Source organism: Zeus faber (genome assembly GCF_960531495.2).
Source record: "Zeus faber genome assembly, chromosome: 7".
In the NCBI taxonomy this organism is placed as follows: Eukaryota; Metazoa; Chordata; class Actinopteri; order Zeiformes; family Zeidae; genus Zeus; species Zeus faber.
In genome coordinates, this window is record NC_137203.1 from 21,345,533 (window position 1) to 21,359,413 (window position 13,881).

General features: G+C 43.9%; 1 protein-coding gene across 1 annotated transcript in view; it reads right to left on the reverse strand.

The window, feature by feature from the left end:
* cemip2 (cell migration inducing hyaluronidase 2) overlaps positions 1 to 13,881 on the reverse strand; it is a gene marked incomplete at its 3' end in the record, with an annotated part of 38,638 nt that overhangs the window by 850 nt on the left and 23,907 nt on the right. Inside the window, exons 11-22 of the mRNA XM_080004257.1 lie at positions 12,785 to 12,913; positions 11,874 to 11,962; positions 9,699 to 9,830; positions 8,634 to 8,669; positions 7,993 to 8,148; positions 5,645 to 5,822; positions 4,074 to 4,289; positions 3,149 to 3,360; positions 2,817 to 2,999; positions 2,182 to 2,401; positions 1,422 to 1,523; positions 1,149 to 1,294 (exon numbers count right to left, since the gene is read on the reverse strand). Of these exons, the coding sequence (XP_079860383.1) occupies positions 1,149 to 1,294; positions 1,422 to 1,523; positions 2,182 to 2,401; positions 2,817 to 2,999; positions 3,149 to 3,360; positions 4,074 to 4,289; positions 5,645 to 5,822; positions 7,993 to 8,148; positions 8,634 to 8,669; positions 9,699 to 9,830; positions 11,874 to 11,962; positions 12,785 to 12,913 (1,799 nt within the window). The remainder of the gene's footprint in view (positions 1 to 1,148; positions 1,295 to 1,421; positions 1,524 to 2,181; positions 2,402 to 2,816; positions 3,000 to 3,148; positions 3,361 to 4,073; positions 4,290 to 5,644; positions 5,823 to 7,992; positions 8,149 to 8,633; positions 8,670 to 9,698; positions 9,831 to 11,873; positions 11,963 to 12,784; positions 12,914 to 13,881) is intronic.

The window sequence follows — 13,881 nt, forward strand, 5'->3', positions numbered from 1 at the left end:
TTGTTTCTATGTTCTAGTTAATCTTTAGCTCTATTGTTTATTGCCAAATCTTTCTTGTTTATTTTTAAGGTTTATTTCTATTACTTTTGGGGAATCCTTCGATTTATATTTGGTGCTTATTCAGGGTTTCTGCAGGTTTCAACAAGTTCAACTTTAAGACTTTTTAAGATGTTTTTGAGACCTTCATGTCAAAGACCTATTTCATGTCCATATTGGCGAAAAACCTACAAAGGATATGTTGGAAAATTGTGAGGGAGCATCGCTTTGATCGCTTATTTTTTGGCATTGACACACAACTGACATGTTGACCATCGCGTTGGGTTATCACAAATATGTTTGAGAGTCCTTCAAGGTAGCTTGTGTTGGAAAGTGCGCCGTACTATTTTCACTTTTTGTGTTTGAGTAGCCCTTTGCCAATGGCCGCTGAGTATATTGACGGGACCCCCGCTTTGCAGAAGTCCCAATGAAAACAACGAGCTGGGGACCAAACGGGCACCGGAGAGCAGTGTCCGCATCTTCTAACGTAACACTAGAGAACGAGTCCACTACTTAATCGATTGCGGGGGGCGTCTTCCTATCTGACGGATGAAAAAAGTTAAAAAAAAAAAAATAATGCATGTTTTATTTGCACCCTCTCCTCCCAAAAAAAACAACAACAAAAAACAAAAAAAAACACAAAAAAACTCTTTTGATCTGGACGATACACACGTCACCCAAAAAAGTTGTTTGCGTCCCTGAACTTCATAATCCAATCAATTTTTAACACATGTCAAAATAATATTTAAGACATCTCAAGGTGAACCATGGACCCATGGAAACCCTCTTGTTGGTTATGTACTGGTCACTTGAATTCAGATAGGGAGATGTTTAGAATCAGAATGAGAATCAGAAACTGTTTATTTGTACATTTTCCAATACAGGGAAAATGTCTTGATAACGGTTGGCACGTTGCTGTACGGCAGACAGAGTTTTATTTTTTTTTACTAAAGGAGTTTGATTTAAAAGAAAGGTGAAGTGTGTGTGTGTGTGTGTGTGTGTGTGTGTGTGTGTGTGTGTGTGTGTGTGTGTGTGTGTGCGTGTGTGTGTGCGTGTGTGTGTGCGTGTGTGTGTGAGAGAGAGAACTTGTTTTGTACAAGCGGCCGACTCACTTCTTTGGTATTCCAGATTTAAGATACTGCTCCATCTTGGAGTCCACTTTAGCGAAGGAGTTTTTTTTGGTGATCCTTCCAGAGCAGGCGTCCACAGAGACCACAAAGAACCCGTCCTGGTGGAAGGATGAGGTCACCTCGTCCACCTGGATGATGGAAAATCAACGAGGAGATCACATTTTGTTTTCCCATGAAAGGAGAGTTTTTCTCGTGGTTTTTTTGTTGTTGTTTTTTTCTCCCCCACTAGAGTCTCATCCTATCATAGATACTCACGCTGATAAAGGAGCTGTTGTCTCCGCTCTGCTGTTCTTTGGTGCTGAGGGACTTGATCTGTGTCTGGAGGTATGAGTTCCACGGCTCACTGGAGAACACCAGCTGACACGCACACGCACAGGCGCACACACACACACACACACAGGCACACGCACACGCACAGGCACACACAGACCAATTTGAACACAGTAACATTGCCATGTTAAAGCTACAGGAAACTTGAGTTCAAATCATGTCATGTAAAATCATTTGAAGCTACAAAAAGTGTCAAAAGTATCCCTGTCATATGCGAATGAACCAGACCAACGATTTTCAACCTCTGGGCCATGGCCCCCTAGTGCTCCAAGACGGTAATGCATGCGGGCTGTGCGCAGGTTCTTAGTGACTTTGTTGTATACTTATTTCATGTTTTTCAGAATACATAAAAAATGATTTCATCGTATTTTTCTGTTAGACTTAGAAAAGGCATCACCTCTGTGACTAACCAACATCTCGAAAATTATAGAATGTTGATCGGGTGGTGGTCACTTTCCGTGCTCATTCACTCTGTGGCGTTTCCCAGAGCCCCACCAAGTGTTATAACTACATGTTATGACATTTTGTAGTAAATATTAACTTTCATCATGTTTCAGAAACCAACACACACTGACATTAAGATTTATTTGTTGCTTACAGTTTCTAGTGTTACAGTTGCTTGTAAGGTTCTTAGTTTCAAGTTCCCAAATTCAGCTCTGACAGCAAAACATGGAGGTTCACGAACCTGTTTGGTGCCGCAGTCTTTGCAGGGTTTGGTGTCCAGGGGCGGCATGGGGACTGCGGCTGAGGGCGTCTTGGCGTATTTGGGGTAGGCCTTGGCCGTGCAGTTACAGGTCTGTTTGGACGACGTGGTGGCCAGGACCTTCACCCTCTCACAGCCCCGAGCGGAGCAGTAGCTCTGGCCGTCGCGGTCGTGTCTGGCCCGCAGATACACCCACAACAAGCTGAAAGGGACCAGGGAGGTCAATGGAGGTCAGGAGGGTCATCACATAATGTCTACCTAAACACATCTTTAGAGGAAAAGTCTGGCATGTTTTTATCTAAACCTTACTAAATAGATAGAGAAATACAATTTAGGTTCGAAAATACCGGACTTTTCCTTTAAAGTCTTACATTTAACATATCTCAGTGTGGAGTATAATAGCTCATGGTTATAGCCTTTTTCCTGACAGTGAGTCACTTGATGAGTATCAATTTATTAATTCAAAATAAATTGGTTACATAAGTTCATCAACTTATTATGTAACCTTTGGAACTTAGTATATTGCCCAATAAAAAAAGGCTTCTGATTTTGGCTCACGATGATCACGGTACTAATATTAAAACATTAACCGTACGTTCTCTTAGTATACTTCTCACCCAATGGTCCGGTCGAAGTAGTACTTCCTCTCCGTGGGTTTCTTCTCCAGCTCGGCGAGCGACGACACCGTGCCGTAGTCCGTGATGTCTTCAAACGTGTTGCTCTGGCGGTCGTTAATGTCGGCCATGATCTGAAAGGTGGTGTCCGGAGGGTAACAGAGTCCCACCAGGACCCAGTCCCCCCTGAGAAACAACGAGAGAGAGAGCGAGAGCGAGAGAGAGAGAGAGAGAGAGAGAGAGAGAGAGAGAAAGAGAGAGCATCAAGTAAACCTTTATCAAAACAAGCATTCACTACCCACACGGTTGGATAAACCCCGTCGTGGTGCACTCACTTGTCAAAGTTGATCAGGGACAGCACCATCTCTCTGGGTGCCGCCCCGCTCCAGTGCAGCGTGTAGCTCTTGCTCATCATCAGGACGGGCTGGTACTGCTGCGACAGCGCACCCTGGCTGTTGATGCCCCTCAGCAGCAGAGCGGCGTCGGGGTACTCGTCCCTGTTGATGGAGAGGCTGAGGCTGGGAGCCCCCTGCGTCTGGATGTACACCTGAGGAGGAGGAGGAGGCGCACAGATGTATGTTAGCAGAGAATGATCACTTAAGAAAAAACAAAACAAAACAATAATAATACTGTGTGAGGATGTTAAAGCAAACCAGCAAAAATGTTTCAAAAATAAAGTACAACAAAGAATAAAAAGAACAACATTCATTCACAGTGGCTTAATGTAATGTATAAGCAATATGGAACTTTTATAAAACGTTTGACTCTAAATCCTCCTCAATATAAGTCCATATCCTGCCACTCAATCCCCCCAAATCCCCTTAATGTATTTCCATTGTATTTGAAAGTCTCAAAAACGTACTAAAATATTAACTAAAATATGGAGCAGGTCAAAGCAGGAAGTGAAAATAAATCGATAAAAGGGTGGCCATAAAAAAGGTGATCAGTTCTCCATGTGAGACCGGGACGTCTCAAATCAGGGCTTTCCCAGAGAACCAGGGAGGTCTGGGTGCTCTAGCCTTGATCCAGACACTTCTGGTGTAAAGAACCATGAAATAACCATAGCCGACCAGGTATAAATTGATCGACAGCGTGTACAGTAGGTTAACCACATCCTGACTTCTTGACACACACACACACACACACACACACACACACACACACACACACACACACACACACACACACACACACACACACACACACACACACACACACACACACACACACACACACACACACACACACACACACACACACCTGAGAGTAGCGTCCACTGCAGACCACTCCGTTCCACTGGGAGACGTTGACGCAGGATGGGTGTCGTATCAGGTAGTTGTCGGCTCTGCCTACGTAGGCGTCTCTGTAACCCGTCACGGATCCGTCCACGTCGTGGAAGATGGAGTTTTTGTCTCCGTCCAGGTCGTTCTCTTCGAACCACTGACCCGGGCGCCCAAAGAACGCTCTCAGATCCACCTGAGGGCGGCATTGGCATTAGCAATAACTCGTATAGATTTTTTTTTCCCCCTCATTGTGCATTCATCAATATATCGTGAGGTTTCCATTAGTTGTCCACGTGTTTCCATGTGTCTGATCTTAAGCCACACATTATTGGATACGAAGCATTGCATGTGAATCCACAATGTTTAATACCTATCTTACACTAATTTCACAAGACTTTATTAAGCCCCAGAGGGAAATTCAGGTAATTCAAACAAAATAGGGAAAAAAGTTGAAAAAAATAAGGAAAAAGTAGGGAGCTGAGGCGTCACTCGGTAGCACCAAACTGAGTACTAGATGAAAGACTGTGAGTGAAAGACTGTAATCTAGGAAAGCCTAGTCTCCAGATAATTTTTCTTTAGTTTTTGTTTTGCAAAACAATAGTTGCGATGGTGTTTGATGGAGAGGTTTTTACAAAGACAACTCTAGAACCCTTACGGCCGGCACTTCATTTGACCATCAACAGAGGGCGCCAGAGCTCTAAAAGTTGCTCCCCACAGCTCTGATTCTGTGTGGTTGGGGGGCCCTCTCTCTTTCCAATAAGAACTACCTCAGAAATTCAGATATGAGCTGCAATCCAGGCCACGGGGGGGTAAAAAGTAGAGAACAAATCCAAGCCGGGTGCCAAATCGAAAACAGAACCAGAAGTTCACAACGACTGTGAAGTTGAACTCAACACAAGAGGTGTCGGGGGTGGAAGAGGAAAAAGGAAGTTGTGAAGGAAACGAACTCATCAAGAACCGTAAGAAGAGCATTAAGATCTGATATTCGACACATCACTGTAAATCACTTTCCCTTCAAAGTCACAAAATCGAACGCTGACGGTAACTACGGTATAAGAGCAATCACTAATTGTTACGATGATAAAAATAATCAACATCTATATTTCCAGAGGTGCAGGTAAACTGAACTTTCGTTTTTAAATCAGCTTTTTATATATCTCACCCAGATTCAGACGAGGACGTCTATACCCATTTCATCCTTGTATGTCAAGAACAGAGATACTGACGGGCAGCACGCTAAATGTGTTAGCTCCATGCAAGGCTGCAGAGGGGATCCACTAGCCTAGCTCCCAAAAAACTGGAGCTATTCCTTTAAGCAGTTCAAAGCTTTGTGGGAGGGTAACTGTATAACTGTACTGTCAAGTGGTAAATAGCCTCGCAGTGCTAAGAGAGGCTTGTAATAATGCATGTTCATTTCTTATGTGATCACAATAAAAATAAACCAATATAATTATTATATTACTGTTTACATATGAACATGCTTATGACACCTCATAACTTCGCTGAGGGAGATCCTTCGCCTTCACCGCACCTGGCGGCGCAACCCACCGTGGCGTGGAAATGGAGCCGGGACAGATTGTTGCGAGGGGTGAGCTGCCACGTGTTCTTGAGGTTGAAGCCCACGGCGCTGGTGAAGCGCTCCACCGTGGGGACGTAGCCGCGGAACGTGCTGCTGGTCAGCCGCACCGGACCGTCGTAGATCTGGAAACCCCGGATGGGGAACGTCCTGGAGGAGAAACGAGGGACGATGGCATTAACGATCGGACAGAACAGTCGACAAAAAAACATCCTCAACGATCACTGTTTCTTTTAAAAACAACCTTGGGGGAATGCCGAGGAAGTTACATCATTATATTACATATAGTACAGGAGATTTCAGTGGTCAGACAAGGTGCTGATCGCACGTTGCGCGCGGGCGTTCACAACACGAGCGCGCGGGAAGGATCCCCTGTTCACCACAGCAACAGTGACGGGCACCGAGCAAGAGCGAGGGAAGAAATATATGCGTGGAAAATAAAAATAAAGGAATTTTACTTATTTTGGGATTCTCAGCGTGAGAAATACGAGGTGTGGCGTGCGAGTGTATGATCTGGTTGATATGCGTATGTCTCACGGTCAAAGCGCGAGACTCGGCATCTCTGTGTAACAATATTTGTATAACCATATTGAGATACTGTGAAAATATTGCATATGGTCGCAAATATCAGCCCAAGCCTACTACCCACCTTTTTACCCCTGGGGTCCACAAAAAGGGTTAGACACATAGAAGCAAGCATCCCGCATGCAGCCAACGTATTTTCCTCAACGGACCAAGAACTAAAAGTGGGACCTGGGAACGCAGCTGTTCCTTCAGTTCTTCCTCTAAAGCCTGGCGCTGCGGGGGCAACACCAACCGCAACAAGTCAAGTCAAGTCAAACTTTATTTATAACCACAGTATCCGGTGACTCCAGCAAATAGGAAAGCTGGTTCTGCTATTGTACTTATCGACGCTGAAAAGCTTGATGCCCTAAATTTGTTAACTAGTGTACTGTATACACGTTGCGAAACGTGAATATGATCATTTCTTACTGGCACACGAGAGGTATCAATAAAATACAATGTAAATAGTATTTAAGCAGTAATAGTAATACTCAATAAAGCCAATGCACCACAGGCTAATGTTCTGATATGATTTGCTTTTACTCAGCCTGCCAAAGCATTCAAAGTCAACGATAAAGTCATATAAAAATAAAGTCAATAAAATAAAATCTTCACTCGCAGAGGCCACTGGTGAAGGTGAGTGCACGTGCACATGCACAGTCAATGGCTTTCAGATCAACCCTGCTTTTCTCGGAGAAGAAATATAGGCGGTCAGTTGTTCAACCAGCTTCCACCATTCCGAAAACAATGGAGAGACGAAAGTCACAATGCGGTCGGGAGGCCTGTAAAGCGAGCTCTAAACCTTTTACGCGGCGGTGATGGTGGTCACAAACAGAGAGGCTACGCTGTTGTAGGAAGGCGAGCAGGCAGTAATTAGACGGCCCCTTGTTTACGTTGCTGTTGTGCCACGGTCGCCAGAGGCTGGGAGAGAGAGAGAGAGAAAATGGTGGGAAGGCTGCAAAATACAGTCTAGTACGGTCCACTTATGTTGTCTTGAAGGCTTTAAATCACAGTGTCTCGGACACGCTGTAACTGTTGGGTGCCGCTGGAGTGGTAACCATCACCGAAACTATCATTTCAACCCTACAGTTTGTGGTTTGACGGTAACTGTGAAGCAGTGGCGTAACATGATGCACCCAGGTGTGTGTGTGTGTGTGTGTGTGTGTGTGTGTGTGTGTGTGTGTGTGTGTGTGTGTGTGTGTGTGTGTGTGTGTGTGTGTGTGTGTGTGTGTGTGTGTGTGTGTGTGTGTGTGTGTGTGCGGTTGCATAGTTGATGGTCACGCCCACTGGTGTGAAGCTGTGAAGCTTTCAAAGAAACTTAACTATCTGGGGATGTATGAGCAAATGCTCTGCGAATGAGTTTATTTGAATTTTAAACACCATCACAGCAGAAGGATACAAAGCGGAAAATAGTTAAAACGGTTAAAAGCAAAAAACAGCCATACGGTCACGAAAAGATAAATAAATACATGAATGCGAGATCAGATTTACGTCATCAACAGTTCTGCTGAATAATCCCTTTTCCTGAAAGCCGCGTATGTGCCGTATATGTGTATGTGGTGTTTTACACTAACATCAACTTTTCGATTTCTTTTCTTCGCTCATGCTGCCACAATTATAGTCCTCAAGATAGAAAAGATAAAGGTTGGTACCCGTCAGTCATTGAAAAAAGAAAAGATTAAATATCAATTCTAAGTCTTTATTGTTGAGTGAAAGCAAATGGATCATGTTGAAACTCTGAGTCGCAGGAACTCACTTGTTTCTGGGCAGAGTCCTCATCCTCCCGTCCGCCCCTCCCGGGCCCCAGTATTTGTTCTGCCCTCCGTTGGTCCCCCGGTTGCGGCTCTCCCCCACAAACAGCGACTGAGTCACCTCCTGGCTGGACCCCTCGTCCTTGGGGTAGCTGCCGTCGCTGGAGGGGAGGGTTCAAAGGTCAAATTAAGGAAAGGCAGGCTTTGACACGACTGGAAGTTCATATGCATCATGAAGGCACATAAACTTGTACGCATTGTACATTCCTTGATTTTTATTATCCAGCCCGCAGGACCCCTAACCCTTAACCCCTAACCCCCAGTGCAATATGCATGTGACGAATAAATTGAATCTTTTTGAATCTTAAAGCACGAGAGGGAGGATGCGCGATAGGTGAAAAGATTATCTTCTACACAGACTAAAGAGAGAACGGAGCTTCGGATATTTTAAAGTTTGTGGATATCCATTCATTTCAGAGGGCCGGCAGGACGTAAGGAAAACGGGCAGGGGGACTTTACAGAGCCAGAGAGAGATGTCCAGGGCCACGCAGACAAACACAATGGGGCGGCGAGAAGGGGAAAGGCAGGCCTGGCTGAGCTCTATCCACGCGGCACCATAAACACTGCGCTGCGGAGGAGCACGTACCTGGCGAAGGACAGTCCCACCCCGTTGTCGGCAAAACTGTGTGGATACAAGAGAAATGGATCAGTCTCACAAATTATACATCACACATTATAAATTATACATACAATACATTAAAAACAATGGTCAAAGAAAGAGGGATTAACTTAATGGCGACCCAACCAGTCTCAGCTGCTCTTGGGAACAATGTCAATATCTTAAGCTGCTTTCACACATGAACTCCGGACAATGTCCAGATAATCAGGTCCAGACATTGTCCGGAGTTGCCCTTTCACACAACCAGAGATTGTCCGTGTCAGTCGTGTTTACACCTACTGGAAATACCATAACGTTCTGTTTAGACGAGGAGCTGAGCCTGGGTAGAGTGTGCAGGAGGCAGGACATGACGCTGCAGGGTTTTACAGCAAGATGGCAGAGGAGGCTACTGACTTATCAGTGATTGTTACTTTTTTTGCGTTGATACTCCCATGTATTTGAATGTATCCGCAATATGAACTAAAGAGTGGAAAGGAATATAAAGAAAAGCAGAAAGGAGTACGAAAAAGCTACGCTCGGTGCACGACGATCCACGCGAAAGTAAAACAGCCTTCTTCACCCTCGACGAGTGGGCGTGTGGATGACATCACCAGTTGTGTGATAGACATGATGAACACGCAACGCGCCCGCTCGCTCGCTGTGAATTCTCCGGACAATCACCTGCTCTGTTCACACATACCGCTCAATCAGACATAACACAGACTTTGTACTAGGGTGGTGGCTGAGTAAAACCAGGTTAATGTCCAGTCCAACTAATTTGGACATTTGCGTTCACACATACAGCCCCTACGGGTAACGTCCGGACTCAGGGTTGCAGTGAATGTGCGAAAGCAGCTTTAGGGGGTATACGGACTACTGCGACAGGATAAGTTGAGAATGGGTTTAACGACACCAGAATGATCTCAATAAATAAAGCTCATAAACCGAGATGTACACAGTGGTGGCAGAAGTCCGTACCACCCCCACCTTATTTCTCGGGTAATGTTACGGCACGGCCTCCGTCATTAGACGGGGCGGTGCGAAACTTCTTACCCAGAGTTCTGGATGATGATGTCTCCGCCTCTGATCCAGGCTCCCAGGTCGTTGTTTTTGAAGGAAATGAGGGTGTCAATGACGGCTGCCACACGGGGACGGCTGGGGTCACCGTCTTGATGTGGCCGGAACCTTAGTCACACACACATACAAACAATTAAGTTAGTATATAGAATATGTAGCAATACATACCGTGTTATATATATATATATATGAGAGAGAGAGGAAAAAAAAAAAAATAATAATAATAATAACAATAATAATAATATTTATATAGAAACTTTTAAAACACAGTTTACAAAGTGCTTTGTATACATACATTAAATTATAAAGGCGGATAAAGAGAAAAAAAAAAAAGAAAAAATGTATAAATAGATCCAATATGATAATAAGAAATAGAAAAAAAAGAAAAACAAACAAATGAATAAATAAGTAAGTAAGTAAAAAATAAAATAGATGAAGAAAGGGGCGACATTACATAAAGGCAGATCTATAAAAATGGGTTATGAGAAGTGATTTAAAGGAAGTCGATGACTCTGCCGCCGTATCTCCTCAGGCAGGTTGTTCCAAAGCAGAGGGGCCCCTGACAGAAAAGGCGCGGTTGCTTTTAGTTTTAAGTCTAGACTGGAACAGCCATGAGGCTGCACACTGGCTCATATGGAGTCAGCATATCTTTTATGTAGCTCGGAGTCAGACCCAGACGTGCTTTAAAAACGATCCGTAAAATCTTAAAATCGATTCTGAAGCGAACAGAAGCCAATGGAGAGAAGTCAGGATCGGGTTGATGTGATGTCGTCTTTTCAAACTGGTAGGAATAGGCTATGTATGCATTTACATACACAAACACTGTGTATTTACATACACAAACACACTCTGTGTTCATAGTATTTCAACACTGGGTAGAATTGAGAATACATTTTAAAACTTTCCCCTCATGCACACACTTAATGCATATGTACATACACCAGGCCCTCCAGGATTGAGTTTTTTTTTGTCATTGTTCCGACAAAAAGGCTTGATTTTGCAGCAGCTTTTATCACAGCTTGCGATGCATTTATGAGGGTTTTTTCTGTAAAATTGCACAACAGTTTAGAAGTTTTAGTAGTCGTTTTTTAAGCTATTACCAATTACCAAAGAGTCAAACATACGCTTATACGGCATCTGTATGTCACAGAAAAAACTGAAAGTATTTCTGTACTCATCTTTTGGGCTCAAAGTTACAAAAAATACCGCTGCTTGCTATTCCAATAATGAGTCTACGAATAAACTTTGAACTCAAAATACAGTAAGCACCAAATACAAATCAGTCCTCTACGCCTTCTTGGGGTAGGGGCGTCAAGTTAAGGTTTAAGGTCGGTGTTGATTTGGTCATTTTATGTCGAAAAGTTGTCACGATTTTGCTAAATTGCAAGCTAATATTGCACAGGTGAAGGCTGAATTGACAATGATAATTGCGATCGCAAAAATCGCGATTTCCTGGAGGGCCAGATATACACAAATTGCTCTAGACTCTCTTGCTTACACACACACACACACACACACACACACACACACACACACACACACACACACACACACACACACACACACACACACACACACACACACACACACACACACACACACACACACACACACACACACACACACACAGCATTTTTTCCATCTGGCAGCGGGCTGTATTTGGGTAGAGAGCTGAGGAGTGGAAACTCTATCTGTGAAGCCTTGTTTTCTCTGTCAACACCAAGCTGAGGGACCCTCCGCTAAAATACAAGGGCACACTAGTAGCACAGTCACAGGCCATATCCGAAACCATATTCAGCAGCCAGCCAAAAATAGCTTAATCATCGGGCAGTGTCAGGTTCAAACCCAACGTAAATATATCAGCGTACCACAAATACCTTAATATTTATATATTTTCAAACCGCAAACTAGTGCATGAAGGTATTGGTCATTGACCACAAACCCCCTAATATGTGTTCAGTTGTAGACTACTGCCTTAAACAAGCATGATGCTAAGCTTGCTTCGCCATACAGAACCCTACGCTTTCTCATTTTCCATCATTAAACATAAATATTCCTCCGTATGCAGGCGGAAGGGAGTAAATTGATTATTAGCCACAGCTAGCCTCAAACAGTCGTACAGTCGGAATGCTCATACGAACGTCCACACACCTGGCGTTGTTATCCAGACACAGGTATTCCCTGGGGTCGGCGGCGCTGGCATTGGTAGTCTTCACGCCTTTATCAATGAACAGCCCGGCCTGAAGGCGGAGGACACAATATGGCTGCTGTTAAAGGGCGGATGGCACGGTTGGGTGTGAATGATGGGTACAAATAAGCCCGAGACCTGTTTGTGGATCCATAGACACAAGAGCAGCAGTAGCGGTTTCCAAAGTACATGATGGAAAACTATGACTTTAAGTCACTTATAACAGAATTGTTAAAACGAACAAGTATTTAGGACAGTGTGCGTGTGCGTGTGTGTGTGTGTTCATGCGGGTGTCATGCATGTGAGTCGGCCCTGTGTCGCTGTGTAAGCGAGGTGTAACCTTAAGCCTCGGGGCTCGCTGCTCCATAAGAGAGGCTCCTGTGGTCGCCTGAACAAAGAACTTACAGTTCACCTGCACCGCTTCTGTTATTTAACACAAGCAAACAGAGCCAAACTGCACACACAGACACACACACGCACACACAGGTCACTGTGTGCGTTGCAATAGCGTGCCCCAAGTGTGGAGGCAGAGAATGTTTTGCGGTGCTTGTGCAATACATTATAAAAGCCTTGAATATTTCTCCGGTGAGTGCCAAGTTACAGAAAGAGAATATAAATGCATAGAAACAGTCAAACTGAACCTGATGTAAACTTCACTGCAGCGCCATTGTGTTATATGCTGTGTTTAGGAGAGGGAGCGAGCACTGGTATTAAACTCAGGATAGATTACTGTAACAGAAGGCAATGTTTCAATGTACTCATTGCTTCAGTTCAGATAGTTTGGTTGAGTCTGCTCACAATTACAGTTTGAGCCATTTGAAACTTAACAGACACACTGCCTTACATCTGAACTGCGAGCACCGGCTGCAGATACCTTGAAGTTGGAGTGCACGCGGTTGTTGTAGAAGATACCGAGCGGGGTCAGCTCGGATTTGGTCTCCGCTACGAGGCCATGGGAGTCACCCGTGGAGGAGCTGTGGAACACGAACCAGATGCCAGCATCCTGCAGCACACAGTCAGCAGGGAGCATGAAGAAATAAAAAAAAAATAAGCAAACAAATTAAGGCTGCCAAACAATTAAAATGATGAGTCACGATCCGCCACATGATATTTGTGTAGTTAGTCGTGATTAATCACAATTGTTTGATTTACTCAAATTGGATCCTAATGAAATATTGCTCCATTCAAAATGCAGTGCATCAAGTTATAGCCACACTATGATTTGAGTATGGAGAACAGAAACACAAAGTAATCTCAAAGTACTGTATTTTATGGCATCTTCAGCATAAACAAGCCACCATTGTTCTCATAATCCTTGCAGCCTAACAGCTTGTTAACATTAAATGTTTATTAAAGTATGGGAAACAATTCAATAAAAAGCATCTATGTATAAAAGGCTAATCATTTAAGAATTCATATTTTTCTTTCATATTTAAGTTTGTAATTCGACTGTTGGTTAAAAAAAGCATTGTAGTCAAGAGTTATGCGTTTGAAAACTGTGTTGTGTAACTTTATGTTCGGGAATGAGGGTCCCTAACCGCACCACTGAAACAGTAGCTCTCAGTGTGGTGTTATTAACGCCTTAACTTTGACAGCCCTGAAACAAACAAAAGCGACGATGTATTGCACAACGTGTACACAATTTTTCGATTACCGGGGCCTCCGTGTAATCCAAAAGCTCAACTGTGTTTTATTTCATGGAGCGGAAAGGTTGAGAAGAGTTCACTGGAGTTCAGGGTTCATAAGAGTTTGATATCTATCAGATAGGAATGGAGATCCTGAGTATCTTGCGCTCGTCTATGGATCCATGGTGTTTGTATAAAACTCGATACAGACGCAGGGACGAGGGATCTTCATCATCTGCTTGTTATAGTACCGGGGATGTTTATACCGTTTAAATATCACGATAAACCCTGTTAAGCCCCATTTCATTGGATTGATTTAAACAGCTCATGTTTCTCTGATCAAAAT